The sequence below is a fragment of the Scyliorhinus canicula genome, chromosome 11, assembly GCF_902713615.1.
Source record: "Scyliorhinus canicula chromosome 11, sScyCan1.1, whole genome shotgun sequence".
Classification (NCBI taxonomy): domain Eukaryota; kingdom Metazoa; phylum Chordata; class Chondrichthyes; order Carcharhiniformes; family Scyliorhinidae; genus Scyliorhinus; species Scyliorhinus canicula.
Window position 1 is genome coordinate 101,244,243 of NC_052156.1, and position 20,375 is coordinate 101,264,617.

Genomic DNA, 20,375 nt, shown 5'->3' on the forward strand with positions numbered 1-20,375 from the left:
ATACATACTCTAATAAATAAAGTTGAAATAACGAAAACAAAGTTGATCCCGTGCTATGAGACTTAACGTATCATGTCCAACTCATAGCAATCAAAATGACTGATAGAATGTTGAATTTCAAAAACAAATCAGAGATGCTAACAGTACTCTACGGACTATATCTTGAATATTGTATCCTGTTTGGTTGTCAAGAACTGGAGATAATGCTGAGAAGACCCACGAGTCTGATCCCCAATGGTGGGAATCTTGTTTTCAGGAAAGACTGGAGTAACTTGGAACTTTCATTCTGGAAATTTTCAGTTTTGAGAGTACAGATAAAGTTAATCTGGAATATTACTTTAAACTGTTAGTGTAGAATTTGAGACATGGGATCAAATTCGTGGAAACTAATTTTAGGATTTCTTCACGTGCATCACAACACACACATATAATCAACATTTGGAATAAACCCCCCCAGGGCACAAAAACCCTGAAAATATTTCCAAAACAAAATTAGGGTCAGCACGGTAGCAGAGTAGTTAGCACAATGGCTTCACAGCGCCAGGGTCCCAGGTTTGATTCCTGGCTTGGGTCACTCTCTCTGCGGAGTCTGCACATTCTCCCATGTCTGCGTGGGTTTCCTTCAGGTGCTATGCTAAATTGCCCTTAGTGTCCAAAAAAGGTAAGATGGGGTTAGGGGGATAGGGTGGAAGTGTGGGGATGGGGTGGAGGTGTGGGCTTGGGTAGGGTGCTCTGTCCAAGGGCTGGTACAGATTCAATGGGCTGAATGGCCTTCTGCACTATAATTTCTGTGAAAATGCAGCTGCAAATTATGATGGGCTAAATGGCCTTCATCCATTATTATCCTGTGATTCAATATATAATGCTTTTATACATGAGCATTCTTAGCATATATTTGCTTTTAATGTTACTCGGGTGCAAATTTAGTTACTGTAAGTAGATGCTAGTGTATACAATTTTTTTAGCTTTATGCGCTGGCATATTTTAAATTAAGAAAGAATAACATAGAACATAGAACAGTACAGCACAGAACAGGCCCTTCGGCCCTCGATGTTGTGCCGAACAATGATCACCCCACTTAAACCCACGTAACCCGTATACCCATAACCCAACAATCCCCCCATTAACCTTACACTACGGGCAATTTAGCATGGCCAATCCACCTAACCCGCACATCTTTGGACTGTGGGAGGAAACCGGAGCACCCGGAGGAAACCCACGCACACACGGGGAGGACGTGCAGACTCCATACAGACAGTGACCCAGCCGGGAATCGAACCTGGGACCCTGGAGCTGTGAAGCATTGATGCTAACCACCATGCTACCGTGAGGCCCCAATACAGTGCAATGGTGTTACTGTGAACACAACTTATTTTCCTATCTAACTTTTTTGGGAGCCACCTTGGATATTTTAGTTAATGTGCGGAACTGACAATGGTAATTAGAGGAAAAATATGTTTTTAACAAATCTCCTATTTAAATATTGTTCCACCTCTCCGCTGTCTTTCAAATTTGCCACTAACGTTACACCTTCACTACTAATTCCATCCATGCTCGCAATCTTCTCAACCAGAAGCATAACTTCTAATCCCATTTCCTCTCCATCTTCTGCCTACTTCCACCTCCTAACATTGGCCATCTCCACCTGACTTGGTTTGCCAGTTGCTAAAACCCTTGCCCATGCCTTTGTCACATCTAGACTCAACTATTCCAATGATCTCTTGGCTGGCCTTCCATTCTCCACTAAAAAATTCAACTGATCTGCAAGATTGGGCTGGATAGGATCTGCAGTACTGGCTGCAGCAATGACCAAACTCATTTGAAGCTTCACGACTGAAGTACAACCTCACGAGTTAGAGCTCATGATATTAGGAATTTATCAGAGTTGGTACACCCTGTTGGATGGGCACTGTTGGAACGATCTGGATCTCCTCTCGTACTTCCTGATTAATTTTGATCTCTGTACATTTCCTGCTGCTCTTCTTCTTGGAACAATAAATGTATGGCAGAGATTGGGTACTTGTGATAAGTGGCTCACCTAATAATCTTTATTATTGTCACAAGTAGGCTTACATGAACACTGCAATGGTGTTACTGTGAAAATCCCCTAGTTGCCGCACTCCGGTGCCTGTTCGGGTACACTGAGGGAGAATTCAGAATGTCCAAATTACCTAACAGCATAGCATGTCTTTTGGGACTTCATAGAAAACCCCACGCAGACACTGGGAGAACGTGCAGACTCCGCACAGACAGTGATGCAAGCCAGGAATCAAATCTGGGACTTTGGCTCTGTGAAGCAACAGTGCGAACCACTCTATTACCGTGCTGTCCATAAAGCCTATTCATCATCTACAAGGGTCACGTCAGATGGGTGTACTCCTCTTCCCGGATACATTTAAACCAGGGGTGGGCAAACTTTTCCGTGCAAGGGCCACATTCAGAAATTCACAATTCACAAAGGGCCGCATAGTATATTAAGTAAAATAATTACTTCACCCGGTTATGATTCTGGGCGCCTCATATAGAACATAGAACAGTACAGCACAGAACAGGCCCTTCGGCCCTCGACGTTGTGCCGAGCAATGATCATCCTACTCAAGTCAACGTATCCACCCTATACTAGTAAGTAACCCAACAGCCCCCCCCCATTAACCTTAAAAAAAAAAAAAAAAAATTTCTTTTAATGACTTGGAGGGCCGCAGAAATTCCTTTGGCGGGCCGCATGCGGCCCGCGGGCCGTAGTTTGCCCACCCCTGATTTAAACCATAACCACAACTCCAGCAGTTTGATATCAGGATAGAGCAGTTTGGTGGGCCTGTCACCAGGTTTACTATCCATGCACTCTAATACCAGCACGCCGTGGCTGGAATATATATGCACTGCAACCTGCAAGGTTAGTTGAACAACATTTCCCTCCCTCTCCGACTACTCCCTGAGAAGGACAAAAGTACCTCAAGTTCCTCTTTAAAACCACACCATCTTGAATTGGATATATAATATAAGTTTCCTCATCATCACTGGATCAAAATCCAGCATTTCCCACTTGATACTATCAGCACCAGGACTGCAGTAGTTCCAGTAGAAGGTCCACCATCACCATGTCACTGGTATCAGTGCAGCTGCACTTCACGATGCACACATTGCTATCTTGCAAGATGCCATAGTTTGCAATGTGGCACTTCGAAAGTATAGACCCAGTGGATATAGGAACCTGCTCCAAATTCCTTTCCTCTCGCTGCATGTACTGACTTCTGCACTTTCCAACCTGTAGGTCCATTAGTATCATATCAGTAATGGAAAAGATGCAAAGGGATTGTTTTTTTAAGAAGTCACCAAGATGGGGGTGGGGGGTGGTTGGTGTGGAATGGAAGGGGCCCGCAGGGAACTGTTGTTCTTTGCTACAGTATCAAGAGTAATATGCATTTCTTCATATGGGCAGCACGGTCGCACAATGGTTACCAGCCCAAGGTTCCACGTTCAATTTCCGGCTTGGGTCACTGTCTGTGCGGAGTCTGCACTTCTCCCCATGTTTGCGTGGGTTTCCTACAGTGCTCCGGTTTCTACCCTGAAGTCCGGAAGTACGTGCTGTTGGGTGAATTGGACATTGCGAATTCTCCCTCAGTGTACCCGAACAGGTGCCGGAGTGTGATGACTAGAGGATTTTCACAGTAACTTCATTGCAATTTGCCTACTTGTAACAATAATAAAGATTATTATTGACTGTGCGGAATATATAGATTGGTCAATTTAAAGGGTATGTCTGTTGGTTGGTTTACATGGTGGGAGGTGCCTGGGTGCATTCAGTACCCATTGCAATAAAATTTCAAAATAATTAACCAGATGTAATCTAACAGTTGCAGAGTAACATCGCCAAACGTGAAATACTTTGCGAGGGTTAGAGGGAAGAGGGTTCATGAATGGGATAATGGCTTGGGGAGGGGCAGAGCATGAGGGATGGGGAAATGGCGTTGGAGAGTGGAACTGATGTCATGGGAGGGGGACCAGTGTGAGAAGACGTGGAAAATGCAAGGACATATGGAGTGGGGGATGAAATGGGGATGAAACGAGAGGGTTGAAAGGTATGGCATAAGAGGGATAGATTGGGGACTTAAGGAAGTGCTGTTGCACTAAAGGTACGAATTACACTGCAAATGTTTTGTAGATCCCTGCTAGCTTTTACTAATAGTCCAGATGTGGTTGGGGCATGATCTGAAAATCTACAGATAAGATGCGAGTATTAAGATTGTAGATTGCTTCAGGTAATGTGTTGGGAACTGGCTTCATGATTAACACATGATATTTAGTTTGGAAAAGTGCAGCGTTAGAAGAACATGAGAAACAGGAGGAGTAGGCCATCTGGTCCATTGAGTGTGCTCTGCCATTCTGTAAGATCATAACTGATTTGACTGTGACCTTAAATCTATTTCCCTTCCTGCACTTCATTGATCACTTGTAGATCAAAATCTGTCGAACACAATCTTGAATATATTTAATGACCCAGCCTGCTCTGGTCACTGAGGTAGAGCATTCCAAAGATTAATGACCCTCCAAGACAAGAAATCTGTCTTTATCTGCATATGCATTTGGGCAGAGCAAATGCCCAACATAGATGCACCATTCCGGGGAAAGCATTAAAGGAAATGGAAAATAAAAGAGATCTTGTCATTCCAACGCATAGATCTCTAAAGGTTCATGAGCAATACTGTGAAGCCAAAACTGGAGTGAATTTCATGTGCTTTCATTGGATAATTGATTAGAACACGTGGCATACTATTTTGGCCTTATAAAAGACTCTTTCAGTTCTCACTTGGACTAATGTGTCCAAGTTTGTGGTTTTACATGGTAGGTGACAGTAGAAGCTTTGACAAGGGTGTAGAGGAAGGCTGAACTACTAACTACGAGTCTACGAAACCTCTGTTCTCTGTGGAATCCTTTACAGAAGTGAAACCTGGACTACATATGCTGGGCAGGAAAAAAGGCTGAACAGTTTCCACCTTTAATGTCTGAGACACATCCTCAGCTTCTCTTGGCAGGACAAGTTCACCAACTTGGATAACCTGGAGCCTGCTAATTCCATCAGCATACACTCATTGCTAAGCGACTGAAGTCTGCGTTGGGTCGGTCACGTTCATCTGATGAATGACGACTGTAAACGCAAATAGAGCTTTTGTATAGTGAACTGGCCACGAGGTCACAACCTCCTGGGTGCACATACTCTACTGCATTTAGACTGCTCTGTTCCTTCTTGAAATTACACTGTTTTCGCCTCAACAACCTTCTGTGGTAACAATTCCACCAATTTACAACTCTCTGGGTGAGGAGGTTTGTCCTCGCCTCAGTCCTAAAAGGGTTACCCCTTATCCTCAAATTATGACCGCTAGTCTGGTGGCTCCCCCACCATCAGGAACATTCGTTCTGAATTTACTCAGTCTGATCTTATTGGAATTTTGTAAGTTTCTATGAGATCCCCTTTGGACTCTGGAATCGTTCCTACAGATTGGGGGTACCGAATGTAACCCCGCTATTCAAAAAGGGAGGTAGAGAGAAAACAGGGAATTAAAGACCAGTGAGACAACGTCGGTAGCAGGGAAGCTGCTGGAGTTAATTATCAAAGATTTCATAGCAGATCATTTGGAAAGCAGTGGTGTAATCAGACAAAGTGCATGAATTTACAAAAGGCAAATCCTGCTTGACAAATCTACTAGAATTCTTTGAAGATGAACTAGCAGAGTTGACCAGGGAGAATCAGTGGATGCGGTTTATTTAGACTTTCAAAAGGCTTTCGATAAGGTCTCTCATGGCAGATTAATATGTAAAGTTAAAGTCCATGGGATTACAGGTAGTGTCTTGAGATGGATAGAAAGCTGGTTAGTAGACAGGAAACACAATGTTGGAATAAATGGGTCTTTTTCTGATTGGCAGGCAGTGACTAGTGGGGTACCACAAGGAATCTGTGCTCGGACCCCAATTGTTCACATTATATATTAATGATTTGGACGAGGGAACTAAATGTATTGTCTCCAAGTTTGCAGATGATACAAAGTTGGGTGGGAGAGTGACCTGCGAGGAGGATGCAGAGATGCTTCAGCGGGATTTGGACAGGCTGAGTGAGTGGGCACGATAGCCGATGCAGTATAATGTGCATAATTGTGAGGTTATCCATTTCGGTAGCAACAATAGGAAGACAGTTTATTATTGAATGGGTGTAAATTGAGAGAGGTGGATACTCGTTGAGGGCGGAATCACTTTCTGGTAAATCTGCATATTGGAGTGAGACAACTTGCCTCACTCTGACATGCATTCCCAAAATCTTAACAAAAGCGTGGAATTGAACCCTCGTAGACTTCGCCCGAACGCTGGCACTTGTGGGGCTCGCAGGGAATTGGAGGCGGGAATTGGAGGTGCATTCCCTCTGGGCAGGCTGGCATCCTGGCAGCGCCAGGCTGGCACCCAGGTGGCACACTGGCATTTTTCATGCAGCGGGGATTGGGCCAGGGGGTGCACTGCGTGGGTGTGGGGGGAGCCCAAGGGCCCCCTTAGTGTGAGTTGGGGATTTGGGGAGGGGGGGTTCAGGAGTTACATTGGGGGCTATTTAAAAATGGTGTCCCGATCTCTTCCTGCACTGTGAGTGAAGCTCCTCGGTGCAGGGAACGGGACAAAGTGCAGTTTCAGCTGTGTTTTCCACGCTGAGATCCCCCAATTCACCCGGTTGGGCATTAGACAGTGGGGTATTTTTCGGTGCCTCCAAGCGCCAGGAAAAACCCAGCTAATCACGCACTACTGGACTCTTTCCCCATTTGGGTAGATTGTGCTCTCCCTATTTGGGTAGATTACACCCTATGCTTCTGTTTCTTCTTTTGGAAAGCAATTTTCATAGATCTGTCTCTGAGTGGAGTGTTTAGTTTGACCTCCCATCCCACATTTCAGATGTTTCATTTCACCTTAAGTTAAAGGGGACATTTAAAAACACAACTATCTTGTAAAGTCTAGCATGGTAGCACAAGTGGATAGCACTGTGGCTTCATAGCGCCAGGGTCCCAGGTTCGATTCCCCGCTGGGTCACTGTCTGTGCTGAGTTTGCACGCTGTCCCAGCGTCTGCGTGGGTTTCCTCCGGGTGCTCCGATTACTTCCCACAGTCCAAAGATGTGCAGGTTAGGTGGATTGGCCATGATAAATTTCCCTTAGTGACCAAAAAAGGTAAGGCGTCATTGGGTTGCGGGGATAGGCTTAAATGGGCCGGTGCAGACTCGATGGGCTGAATGGCCTCCTTCTGCGGTGTATGTTCTATAACAACATATTTTTTGCCGGGTTAACCTTTTGGCTCTTTCAAGGGCTTACATGGTTTTGTGTGGCGTTTAATATCCGTGTTGTTCTACCCACTGGGTATTCTTCAGAGGATAGCCTCTGGAATTTCCTCCGAGATCACTGATCATTTCTCTCTACCTCTTGTCAGATATTGCAACTTAATGGATTATTTGTGTAGTGATACTTAGAATAGTGTATGCAGTTCTGGTTGCAACAGTACAAAAAGGTTATTGACGCTATTGATAAGATACGAAAGAGGGTAACCAGAATGATTGCTCATCACAATCCTTTCATGTCTCAATTAGTAATCAAGCTTTTTTTCACTGAAAAAGAGAGCTCCCAATGGAGATTGAAATGGAGGCTGGTAGGTGTAAAATTTGTGTAGCCCACTGACATGTCAGTTCCCTAGTTCCTTCTAATCCTGAGCTATTTTCCTGGAGACAATCGATCAGCTTAAGGGCCGATCAAAGCCTAATTTTGGAGACCAACTGGAATTTTCTCGCCTGACTTCGGGTCCCTTCAGGCCACTGTCTGTAAGGGATGATTCCATGAGTATGACTTGTCAGGCTGTTCCTTTACTAGTCTCTGCGACAGGTCTCCCAATTTTGGCACAAGCCCCCAGATGTCAGTGATGAGGATTTTGCAGGATCGACAGGGCTAGCTTTGCTGTTGTCGTTTCTGATGCCTCGGCCGACACTGGGTGGTGCATCTGGTTTAATTCCTTGTAGATTTTACAGTTGTTTGATACAACTCGATGATTTGGCCAGCCATTTCAAAAAGCATTTCAGAGTCAACCACATTGCTATGGGCCTGGAGTCACATGAAGGCCAGACCAGGTGATGGTGGCAGGTTTCGTTCCCTAAAGGACATTAGTGAGCCAGATGGATTTTAATAACTGACCGTGGTTTCGTGGTCACCATAACTTTTTAATTCGGATTTATTAACATAATTTGAATTCCATCAGCTGCCACAGTGGAATTTGAATCCATGTGCCCAGAGCAATCGCCTGGGCCTCTGGATCATTTGTCCAGTGACATTGTCACTGTGGCACCACCTCCCCAAATGTAATGTTCTGCGAAAATGAGGTGGCAGTAATAATGCAGTATTATAACTGACTGGCATAAACATGCCCAACTTCTCCATGTTTACTTGTGTGGAAGTGAAGACCAGATATCGCGTAGACTAGTGGCATAAGGTAACTCTGAACTCTTGGAAATTCATTTGAAATCCAATTTTATAGCTTGATACAGGTGCAGTGTATTATTCTGTGTGCCACAGTAGAATGTACGGCAAAGAACAGTTTGTCCAAAAGGGAACTTGTGGGATTATGGTGTAATCATTGACGTGATGACGCTAAAGAAAATAATTATACTGGACATATGTGGATGAATTTACTCATTTTAGCATTTTAAATGGGGTGAACAGTGGGAGAATAAAAATCTGATCCTAAGTGTATGTTTACGCTAAGCCTGTCACCCCTTCTGTTCTGATTTTAAAATCTAGGCTAGAGTCAGCTAGAGAACTGTTCAAGATGTTAAAACATAAAGGAGAAGCATTGTTCTTCCCACATTTCACATTGTTAATTGAACAAAGCTTTCTTCCTTTCGCTTTGTAATATAACAACGAACTTGCATTAATATTGCACCATTTAGATCCCAAAGTGCTTCAATACTAAAAAGTGCTTTTGAACTGTCGTTACTGTTATTATGCAGGTAAATTTGGTAGTTCATTTGTGCACAACAAATTCACACAAATAACAGTCAGATACATGACTAGATAATCAGTTTTGGTGGAGTAGGTTGAGAGATGACTATTAGCCAGGACACTGAACTACTTTTCTTGTCTTCAAATAATGCCACAGGATCTTTTATATCCACTTAATAAGGAAGATGTTGGAGTTGGTGGGCACGTGCTCTGGACACGTGATTTCAAATCCCACTGTGGCAGCTGATGGAATTCAAATGGAAGATGAGAGGGATCCTTAGTTAAGGCATCATCCAAAGGATGGCACCTCTGACAGTACAGGACTCCCTTAGTACTGCACTCGAGTGTCATCTGAGATTAAAGGCCGGGTATGGGAGCATGGAAGAAACATGGAAGATACAAGGGGAAGAGAGGGGGTGGAAGAGGGGTGAGGGCTGGAGAGCCTAACAGCCATGAACAGAACTGGGCCAATGTCCCAGTAAAACGAGGTAGGCCTATTAACATGTTATCCTTGCCGCCACCCATGTCCATTACTGCCTCAGAAAGCAGAAACTTGGACTCCAGACCTCATCCAACTCCCAGGGACCAAATTATTGAGTGAATACCACTTCCTTTAGAAGTGGGCCTAAATTTCAGCTCTCAAACGAAAGATAAAACTCCAGTCCTAAGAATTCAAGTTTCTCAAGTGGTCCTTGAATCCATGACCTTCTAACTCGGGCACAAGTGCAGCAATTGAGTTAAGCTAATATAGCTACTTGTTTGTAGGTTACAAAGCATTGTTAGTAAAACTAGATTTTTATATTGGCTAAATTGGAATCTTATTCCTGAAGATTAGTTAAGTGTGTTTTGCAAAGATCTGTGTTTTTTTATTTCCATAAAATTATTCCAACAAAATGAATATTTCACATGTCGAATTTAATATTGAACCCCACAAATTTCTGCAAAATAATACATTGGCTTTCCAGAGCGTCATGGTGGCACAGTGGTTAGCACTGCTGCATCACAACAACAGGCACCTGGGTTCGATTCCAGCCTTGGGTGACTGTGGAGTTTGCACGTTTAAACTAATGTGGCAGGGGGATGGGAACCAATGCAGGAAGTTGGAAGGTAGTAAAACAGGGACAGAAGCAAAAGGAAGTAAGGGGGAAAGTGTAAGGCAGAGAAGCCATAGACAAAAATCAAAAAGGGCGACAGTACAAGCTACAGTGACTGAGGGGAGCTCGGTGAATAGGCCCAGTAATACTAAAAGGAATAAAACGGGAAGTAAAAACATTAATGGTAAGCGACGCGGCAGGTTGTTACATCAACGACAAGGAAAATTAGGAGAAAAGTTAAGAGGAAATATAACTTAGGAGAGGTTACTGATCGAGGTGTTAAGATTCAAAACTGAGGTAAAAAAGCCAATATAAGTGTACTTTACCTGAATGCTCGTAGTATTCGGAATAAGGTAAATAAGTTGATGGTGCAAATCATCATGAATGACAATGATTTAGTGCCCATTACTGAAACATGGTTAAAGGATGGTCACGACTGGGAGTTAAATATCCAAGGGTATCAAACTATTCAGCAGGACAGAGTGGATGGTAAGGGAGGTGGTGTAGCTCTGTTATTTAAGGATGACATCTGGGCAATAGTAAGGGATGACATCGGTGCTATGGAGGATAAAGTTGAATCCATTTGGGTGGAAATCAGGAATAGTAAGATGAAAAATTCGCTGTTGGAGTAGTCTATAGGCCACCAAATTGTAACATTGTGGTGGGGCAGGCAATAAACAAAAAAATAACAGATGCATGTAGAAAAGGTACAGCAGTTATCATGGGGGATTTTAATCTACATGTCGATTGGTTTAACCAGGTCGGTCAAGGCAGTCTTGAGGAGGAGTTTATAGAATGTATCCGCGATAGTTTCCTAGAACAGTATGTGATGGAACCTGCGAGGGATCAAGTGGTCCTAGATCTTGTCCTGTGTAATGAGACAGGATTGATTCATGATCTCATAGTTAGGATCCTCTCGGAAGGAGCGATCACAATAAGGTGGAATTTAAAATACAGATGGAGGGTGAGAAGGTAAAATCAAATACTCGTGTTTTGTCCTTCAACAAAGGAGATTACAATGGGATGAGAGACGAACTAGCTAAGGTAGACTGGGAGCACAGACTTTATGGTGGAACAGTTGAGGAAAAGTGGAGAACCTTCCAAGCGATTTTTCACAGTGCTCAGCAAAGGTTTATACCAACAAAAAGGAAGGACGGTAGAAAGAGGGAAAATCGACCGTGGATATCTAAGGAAATAAGGGAGAGTATCAAATTGAAGGAAAAAGCATACAAAGTGGCAAAGATTAGTGGGAGACTAGAGGACTGGGAAATCTTTAGAGAGCAACAGAAAGCCACTAAAAAAGCTATAAAGAAGAGTAAGATAGATTATGAGAGTAAACTTGCTCAGAATATAAAAACAGACAGTAAAAGTTTCTACAAATATATAAAACAAAAAAAGAGTGGCTAAGGTAAATATTGATCCTTTAGAGGATGAGAACTGAGTTTTAATAATGAGGCAATGGCTGAGGAACTGAACAGGGTTTTTGTGTCGGTCTTCACAGTGGAAGACACAAATAACATGCCAGTGACTGATAGAAATGAGGCTATGACAGGTGAGGACCTTATGAGGATTGTTATCGCTAAGGAGGCAGTGATGGGCAAGCTAATGGGGCTAAAGGTAGACAAGTCTCCTGGCCCTGATGGAATGCATCCCAGAATGCTAAAAGAGATGGATAGGGAAATTGCAAATGCACAAGTAATAATTTACCAAAATTCACTCGACTCTGGTGGATTGGAAATTAGCAAACGTGACACCACTGTTTAAAACAGGAGGTAGGCAGAGAGCGGGTAATTATAGGCCAGTGAGCTTAACTTCGATAAAATATTAAAACATGCTGCTGTGCGGAGAGACCTGGGTGTGCTAGTGCATGAGTCGCAAAAAGTTGGTTTACAGGTGCAACAGGTGATTAAGAAGGCAAATGGAATATTGTCCTTCATTGCTAGAGGGATGGAATGTAAGACTAGCGAGGTTATGCTGCAATTGTATAAGGTGTTAGTGAGGCCACACCTGGCGTATTGTGTTCAGTTTCGGTCTCCTTACTTGAGAAAGGACGTACTGGCACTGGAGGGTGTGCAGAGGAGATTCACTAGGTTGGATTACGAGGAGAGGTTGAGTAAACTGGGACTGTACTCGTTGGAATTTAAAAGGCTGAGGGGGGATCTTATAGAAACATATTAAATTATGAAGGGAATAGATAGGATAGATGCGGGCAGGTTGTTTCCACTGGCGGTTGAAAGCAGAATTAGGGGGCATAGCCTCAAAATAAGTGGAAGTAGATTTAGGACTGAGTTTAGGAGGAACTTCTTCACCCAAAGGGTTGTGAATCTATGGAATTCCTTGCCCTGTGAAGCAGTTGAGGCTCCTTCATTAAATGTTTTTAAGATAAAGATAGTTTTTTGAAGAATAAAGGGATTAAGGGTTATGGTGTTTGGGCCGGAAAGTGGAGCTGAGTCCACAAAAGATCAGCCATGATCTCATTGAATGGCGGAGCAGCCTCGAGGGGCCAGGTGGCCTACTCCTGCTCCTTTTTCTTATGTTCTTATGTTCTCCCCATGTCTGCGTGGGTTTCCTCTGGGTTCCTCCCATAGTCCAAAGATGTGCAGAGTAGGTGGACTGACAGGGTTACGAAGATAGGCAAGGGAATGGGCCTAAGTAAAGCGCTCTTTCGGAGAATTGGTGCAGACTTGATGGGCCGAATGGTCTCATTCTGCACTGTCGGGATTCCATGGTTTCATAAGGGTAGGATGATTTTTTTTTTTGGATTTCTCCAATCACACACAATCACATAACGATGTGTTCTTCTGAATGCTTTACCCTGACTTCAGGTTAGACTTTGCAAGTTCAGAAAGTTTAATTTGGAGATGCAGGAAACTTTTTAGGGGAGAACCTGTGAAATTATTTAACTGTGTACATTTAATGTGGTCTGAATATTTGCAGTTATAAGATGAGGTAACACAACAGACTTCAAAATCTGGAGCATTGTTTAGGACTCCTTAAGAAACAATCCAAACCTTCAATTTAGCCAGTTCTGGCACTTTCTCCTTTGGTCAACGATATTTCTAACTTGCATAATTGGAGTCAGAGGCGAATTGGATCCCTCCAGAAGGCTGCTGCCCGAAACTCCACATGTATGCTCAAGCCGTCAGGAGTCCCGTCAATGCCAGATTCATCAGTCGCATTCACAAGACAGCCCCGAACGTCACCCAAGCACAACGCAACGCTATCTCAAGACCAACTGCAACATCGTCATCAAACCAGCAGACAAAGGAGGAGCCACTGTTATAATGAACAGAATGGATTACTGCAAAGAAGTATACCGACAACACTACAGACAGTTACCCACAGATCCGACCAAGGAACACATCCGCCAACTCAACAGACTGATCAAGACCTTGGATCCAGACCTTCAGAGCACCCTACGTGCTCTCATCCCACGTACTCCCTGCATTGGAGATCTCTACTGCCTGCCGAAAATTCACAAGGCCAACACACCAGGCCGTCCTATTGTTTCAGGCAATGGGACCCTGTGTGAGAACCTCTCTGGCCACATCGAGGGCATCTTGAAACCCATCGTACAAGGTACGCCCAGCTTCTGTCGCAACACGATGGACTTCCTACAGAAACTCGGCACCCATGGACCAGTTGATCCAGGAACATTCCTCGTCACAATGGACGTCTCGGCACTTTACACCAGCATCCCCATGACGACGGCATTGCTGCAACAGCCTCAGTACTCAACACCGACAACTGCCAATCTCCAGACACAATTCTGCAACTCATCCGCTTCATTCTGGATCACAACGTCTTCACCTTCAACAACAAGTTCTTCATCCAGACGCACGGAACAGCCATGGGGTCCAGATTTGCACCTCAATACGCCAACATCTTCATGCACAAGTTTGAGAAAGACCTCCTCACCGCACAGGACCTTCAACCGACGTTATACACCAGATACATCGATGACATTTTTTTTCCTTTGGACCCACGGCGAAGAATCACTGAAACGACTACACAATGACATCAATAAGTTCCATCCCACCATCAGACTCACCATGGACTCCAAAATCAGTTGCATTCTTGGACACACTCGTCTCCATCAAGGACGGTCACCTCAACACTTTGCTTTACCACAAGCCCACGGATAACCTCACGATGCTCCACTTCTCCAGCTTCCACCCGAAAGACATTAAATAAGTCATCCACTATGGACAAGCCCTCCGTATACACAGGATCTGTTCAGACGAGGAGGAGCGTAACAGACATCTACAGACGCTGAAGGATGCCCTCGTACGAACGGGATATGGCGCTTGACTCATCGATCGACAGTTCCAACACGCCACAGCAAAAAAACGCACTGACCACCTCAGAAGACCAACATCAGAAGTTGTCCAGTACTTTCCCAGAGCGGAGAAACTACGACATCATCTTCGCAGCCTTCAACACGTCATCGATGAAGATGAACATCTTGCCAAGGTCATCCCCACACCCCCACTACTTGCCTTCAAACAACCGTGCAACCTCAAACGAACCATTGTTTGCAGCAAACTACCCAGCCTTCAGAACAGCGACCATGACACCACACAACCCTGCCATGGTAATCTCTGCAGGATGTGCCAGATCATTGACATGGATACCACCATTACATATGAGAACACAACCCACCAGGTACGCGGTACATACTCGTGCTATTCAGCCAACGTTGTCTACCTCATGCGCTGCAAGAAAGGATGTCCCGAAGCGTGGTACATTGGCGAGACCATGCAGACGCTGCAACAACGCATGAACTGACATCGCACGACAATCACCAGGCAGGAATGTTCCCTTCCAGTCGGGGAACACTTCAGCAGTCAAGGGCATTCAGCCTCTGATCTCCAGGTAAGCGTTCTCCAAGGCGGCTTACTGCGCGACAACTGACCAACGATCCGACCAACTGTCCTGGCTAGAGACAATTCACACCTCTTTAACCTGGGTTCACCCCTATCTCTGGATCTGTAAAGACTCAAAACCTGCAAATGCTTGCATTCTAAGCATTGTCTGCCATCTTTGAATTTGTCTATATATATATGTGTGTGTGTGTGTGTTTCTGGAACATACCTCGTCATTCACCTGAGGAAGAAGCAGTGCTCCGAAAGCTAGTGTTTGAAACAAACATGTTGGACTTTAACCTGGTGTGGTAAGACTTCTTACTGTGCTCACCCCATTCCAACGCCGGCAACTCCACATCATAATTTTTTGAACCTCAGTGCTCATTAGAAAGCCCTTCAATTTAGATAACAGTAGCAATATCCAAGTTTTATCCAATTAATATTTGGAATAGAGAAATTCTGAGAGAATGCTATTTACTTTTTAAGGGCAATTGAATCTTACTGCGCCTTCATTTTTTTGATAGGATTAAATAAGCTGCTTATTAACAGCAAATAACATGTTTAATTTCAGGCTTCTCTGAGTAGAATATTTCATGGAAAAGATGAAAAAGTTCAAACGACGGCTTTCTCTGACCTTGCGTGGCAGCCAAACAATTGATGAGTCTCTGTCTGAGCTTGCAGAGCAAATGACAATTGAAGAGAATAGCAGTAAAGATAATGGTGAGTTATATTTTTAAAGCTTTAAATTAACGTAATGCAATCCTTATTTAAAGTGATCTGTATCTTTTGGACTACTGTAAGCTTCATTTTTAAACTGAATACTGTACATATGCCATTTATTTTTTGAAAATCTTTTGAGTTGAGGTACCTTTAAACCAGTGTGAGTAATGGCACAACTGTTTTTGGCACTTATGACAGAATGGAACTTAGTTTTGCTCATGGTTCAATGCATAATATGTTTTTTGGACAAATTTACTCTGCTTCATGTAATTTTCTGCACAATGTAATTTTCTAAAGCTAGGGGATGTTTCTGTAGGAAGTTATTTATAATGACTATAGTTTTTTTTTGTCAGGCTGCTGGAGAATGTCCACTTTTTAGCCATTTACAAAGTGTGTTCGTATTTCTGCATTTTAAATTTAGATCATGATGGGGTATTTCATGATACAGTGCTATAAGACTGAGGGCAGATTGTAAGGTTCTTTTGTGACAGCACTCTATACTGTGATGTTTTTTGCATTTAAATTATGTGATTTGACAGTTTTAAATTGGAGGAAGCTGGTTTTGGGTAAGCCTCATTGCTAGTGAAAACTATATAAGTGAGCACAAAAAAACGTGTAAAGCTTTGCATCTAGGGTCGCGCTCATTTTTCACTCCTTCACAAAGCAGCTTCAAAATAGAGGAAATGTACATCAAAGATGGTGAAGTATAATCCTGTTGAGAATGAAATGTTATTTAGGAGGGCAGTAGCAAACTTGTGGAGGATTGAACAGACTGGTGAAATAGGCTGGTGAGGTTCAATACAAAGAGGTGTGAAGTGATAAGTTTTGAGAAGAGGTAATATAAGGGTACAATTTTAAAGGTGGTGCAAGAGGCTGGAGGTTTATTTACCCAAATCTTAGAGGGTTTGAAAGGCAAGTTGATAAGACTGTTTTTAAAAATATATACAGGATTCTTGACTGAGGAACAGAATGAAACAAGCAAAGACATTATGATGAACCGTTATAAATCAATAGTTAACTCTCAGCTGAAAAATTGTCTGGGAACTTGTGGCCAGCGGCGAAATCAAAGCTTCGTCCCTGACTGCATGAAAAAATACAACCCTACCTTTTCCCTGGGCTTCCATAGGAGCGTGCTTTCTGGGCTGCATCACAGGTCCAATGACGCACTGACTTGAGAGACTTGCAGCACAGTGCATTGCCAGCGAAGCTGCACCCCCTTGATGTCATAAACTGGACACGCCCCTTAAGCACTGTCTTCAGCTGAAAGACAGGTAAGTGGTTATGCATGAGTTGAGATTCTCCCTTAGGAGACTATGGGGTGAAATCTCCATCTTCCCAGCCGTATGTGAAATGGATGAAAATCGCTTATTGTCACGAGTAGGCTTCAATGAAGTTACTGTGAAAAGCCCCTAGTCGCCACATTCCGGCGCCTGTCCGGGGAGGCTGGTATGGGAATCGAACCATGCTGCTGGCCTGCTTGGTCTGCTTTAAAAGCCAGCGATTTAGCCTGGTGAGCTAAACCAGCCCCTGTTCGTTGAAGCATGCCGTCACCAGCGCTGTGATTCTCAGTTCCCACAGCCGGTCAATGGGATTTTCCATTGTGGCCACCCCACACCGCCGGGAAATCGGTGGGCAGGGGTGCTCTGCCACGGAAAGGAGACTCCCGCCAGTGGAGAATTTACCGCATGATTATTTTTAATTTGACGTCTTTTTGCACTTCACTACTCCTCATCTACCGCAACGCCACGGAGCTGGTGGGGAAATATGGAGGTACCAGACGCCTGCTAGGAGCAGTCTGAAAAAGTCTACATGAAAATTAGTCTAAGTGTAATTAGCCTATTTCAAATATGACAGGCCCCAACAGAACAATCAGTGTGGGCTTCTCCAGAGTCCATTCAGACACACCATAACTTCTGGATTTGTGCGTAAGTGGGCTTCCTGGAAGTTGCGGTGCTGTTACAGCTCTCGATAGCAGCGAACACTGAGCAGGTTGCCACCATCGAATCACAAGGTTTGGGGGAGGTGTTCTTTGCGTCTGATTCTGGGCACCATGCTTTTATTTTTTTTAGGAAATGTACTGAGGGCTTGGAAATAGTGCAGAGGAAGTGTACCAGAATTATATCAGAGATGGGACACTTCAATTAGGCAAAAAAACTTTAGAAGCTGGGAGTGTTCTCTTTTGCACAAAGAAGGCTAAAGGGAGGTGTAATACAGGTGTTCAAAATTAGAGTTTCGGCAGTTTTTCATTATGTTTCTGTTCAAACTGGGAAGATGGTCAGTGACCAGGGAACAGAGTTTAAGGCAATTGGCAAAAGAACCAAAGGGGAGCTGAATTACTTGGTTGCACAGGAAATTGTTATGACTTGCAATACACCTCCTTGGGGGCTGCGGGAAATGGATTGAATTGTGACATCAAAGAAATCCAATAAAAAGGAGGGAAAGTGCAGGAATGTGGGAAAAGAGCAGGGCAAGGGAATTAACTGAATATCTCTTTTGAAGAGCAGTCAGAGGAACATTAGGATGAATGTGCTGTATGATTATATGAAATAAGAGGTTGAATGTCTTGTCAAGAGGAAAAAGGAAGCGCATGTAAGGATGAGAAAACAAGGTACAGTTGGGTCGCTTGAGGGTTATAAAGTAGCAAGGAATGAGCTAAAAAAAAAAGGGCTCAGGAGAGCTAGGAGGGGGCATGAGAAGTCCTTGGCGGGTCGGACCAAGGAAAACCCCAAGGCTTTTTACTCTTATATGAGAAATAAAAGAATGACCAGGGGGAGGTTAGGGCCGGTCAAGGACAGTAGTGGGAACTTGTGCATGGAGTCAGAAGAGGTTATGGGCAGCAGGGTAGCATGGTGGTTAGCATAAATGCTTCACAGCTCCAGGGTCCCAGGTTCGATTCCCGGCTGGGTCACTGTCTGTGTGGAGTCTGCACGTCCTCCCCCTGTGTGCGTGGGTTTCCTCCGGGTGCTCCGGTTTCCTCCCACAGTCCAAAGATGTGCGGGTTAGGTGGATTGGCCATGCTAAATTGCCCGTAGTGTCCTAATAAAAGTAAGGTTAAGGGGGGGGTTGTTGGGTTACTGGTATAGGGTGGATACGTGGGTTTGAGTAGGGTGATCATGGCTCGGCACAACATTGAGGGCCGAAGGGCCTGTTCTGTGCTGTATTGTTCTATGTTCTATGTTCTAGATAGGAGAGGTGTTAAATGAATACTTTTCTTCAGTGTTCACCAAGGAGAGGGGCCATGTTTTTGAGGATGAGTGTGAGATACAGGTGTGTAGACTGGAGGAGGTAGATGTTCTGAGGAAGGATGTATTCGCAATTTTGAAAAACCTGAGGGTCGACCAGTCCCCTGGGCCAGATGGGATATATCTTGGGATTCTTTGGGAGGCAAGGGATGAGACTGCAGAGCCTTTGGCTTTGATCTTTGGGTCCTCGCTATCCACGGGGATAGTGCCAGAGGACTGGAGAGTGACGAATGTTGTTCCTCTGTTCAAGAAAGGGAATAGGAATGACCCTGGTAATTATTGGCCGGTTAGTCTTACTTCGGTGGTCGGTAAGTTAATGGAAAAGGTCCTGAAGGATAGGATTTATGACCATTTGGAAAGATGCAGCTTAATCCGGGATAGTCAACATGGATTTGTGAAGGGTAAGTCTTGCCTCACAGATTTTATTGAATTCTTTGAGGAGGTAACTAAGTGTGTAGACGAAGGTAGAGCAGTTGATGTCGTATACATGGATTTTAGTAAGGGATTTGATAAGATTCCCCATGGTCGGCTCATGAAGAAAGTAAGGAGGTGTGGGATAGAGGGAAATATGGCCAATTGGATAAGTAACTGGCTATCTCATAGAAGACCGAGGGTGATGGTGGATGGAAAATTTTCAGGATGGAGACCAGTTACCAGCGGTGCACCACAGGGATCAGTGCTGGGTCCTCTGCTATTTGTGATTTCTATCAATGACTTGGAGGAGGGGGCTGAAGGGTGGGTCAGTAAATTTGCTGATGACCCCAAGATTGGTGGAGTAGTGGATGAGGTGGAGGGCTGTTGTAGGCTGCAAAGAGACATTGATAAGATACAGAGCTGGGCCAAAAAATGGCAGATGGAGTTTAAGCCTGATAAGAGTGATTCATTTTGGCAGAAAAAAATTGAATGCGGATTAGAGGGCCAACGGCAGGATTCTGAGGAATGTGGAGGAACAGAGAGATCTTGGGGTTCATGTCCACAGATCTCTGAAGGTTGCCACTCAAGTGGATGGAGCCGTGAAGAAGGCCTATAGTGTGTTAGCGTTTATTAATAGGGAGCTTGAGTTTAAGAGCCGTGGGGTTATGTTGCAATTGTACATTACCCTGGTGAGATCGCATTTGGAGTATTGTGTGCAGTTCTAATCACCTCACTATAGGAAGGATGTGGAAGCATTGGAACGGGTGCAAAAGAGATTCACCAGGATGCTGCCTGGTTTGGAGGGTAGGTCTTATGAGGAAAGGTTGAGGGAACTAGGGCTTTTGTCTTTGGAGTGGAGGAGGATGAGAGGAGACTTAATAGAGGTTTATAAGATGATGAGGGGGATAGATAGAGTGGACGTTCAGAGACTATTTTTCTCGGGTCGATGCAGCTGTTACAAGGGGGCATAACTATAAGGTTCAGGGTGGGAGATATAGGAGGGATGTCCGAGGTAGGTTCTTTACTCAGA

At 44.1% G+C, this 20,375-nt stretch overlaps 1 protein-coding gene across 4 annotated transcripts in view; it reads left to right on the plus strand.

The window, feature by feature from the left end:
- The window catches only part of cdk17 (cyclin-dependent kinase 17), a 292,409-nt gene that overhangs the window by 86,583 nt on the left and 185,451 nt on the right, over positions 1-20,375 (plus strand). For 3 of the 4 annotated variants that reach the window (XM_038810897.1, XM_038810899.1, XM_038810898.1), the window contains exon 3: positions 15,541-15,689. In XM_038810897.1, the coding sequence (XP_038666825.1) occupies positions 15,563-15,689 (127 nt within the window). In that variant the 5' untranslated portion in view covers positions 15,541-15,562. Of the gene's footprint in view, positions 1-15,540; positions 15,690-20,375 lie in introns of those variants that run through there. The other variant, XM_038810900.1, reaches the window with a different exon arrangement.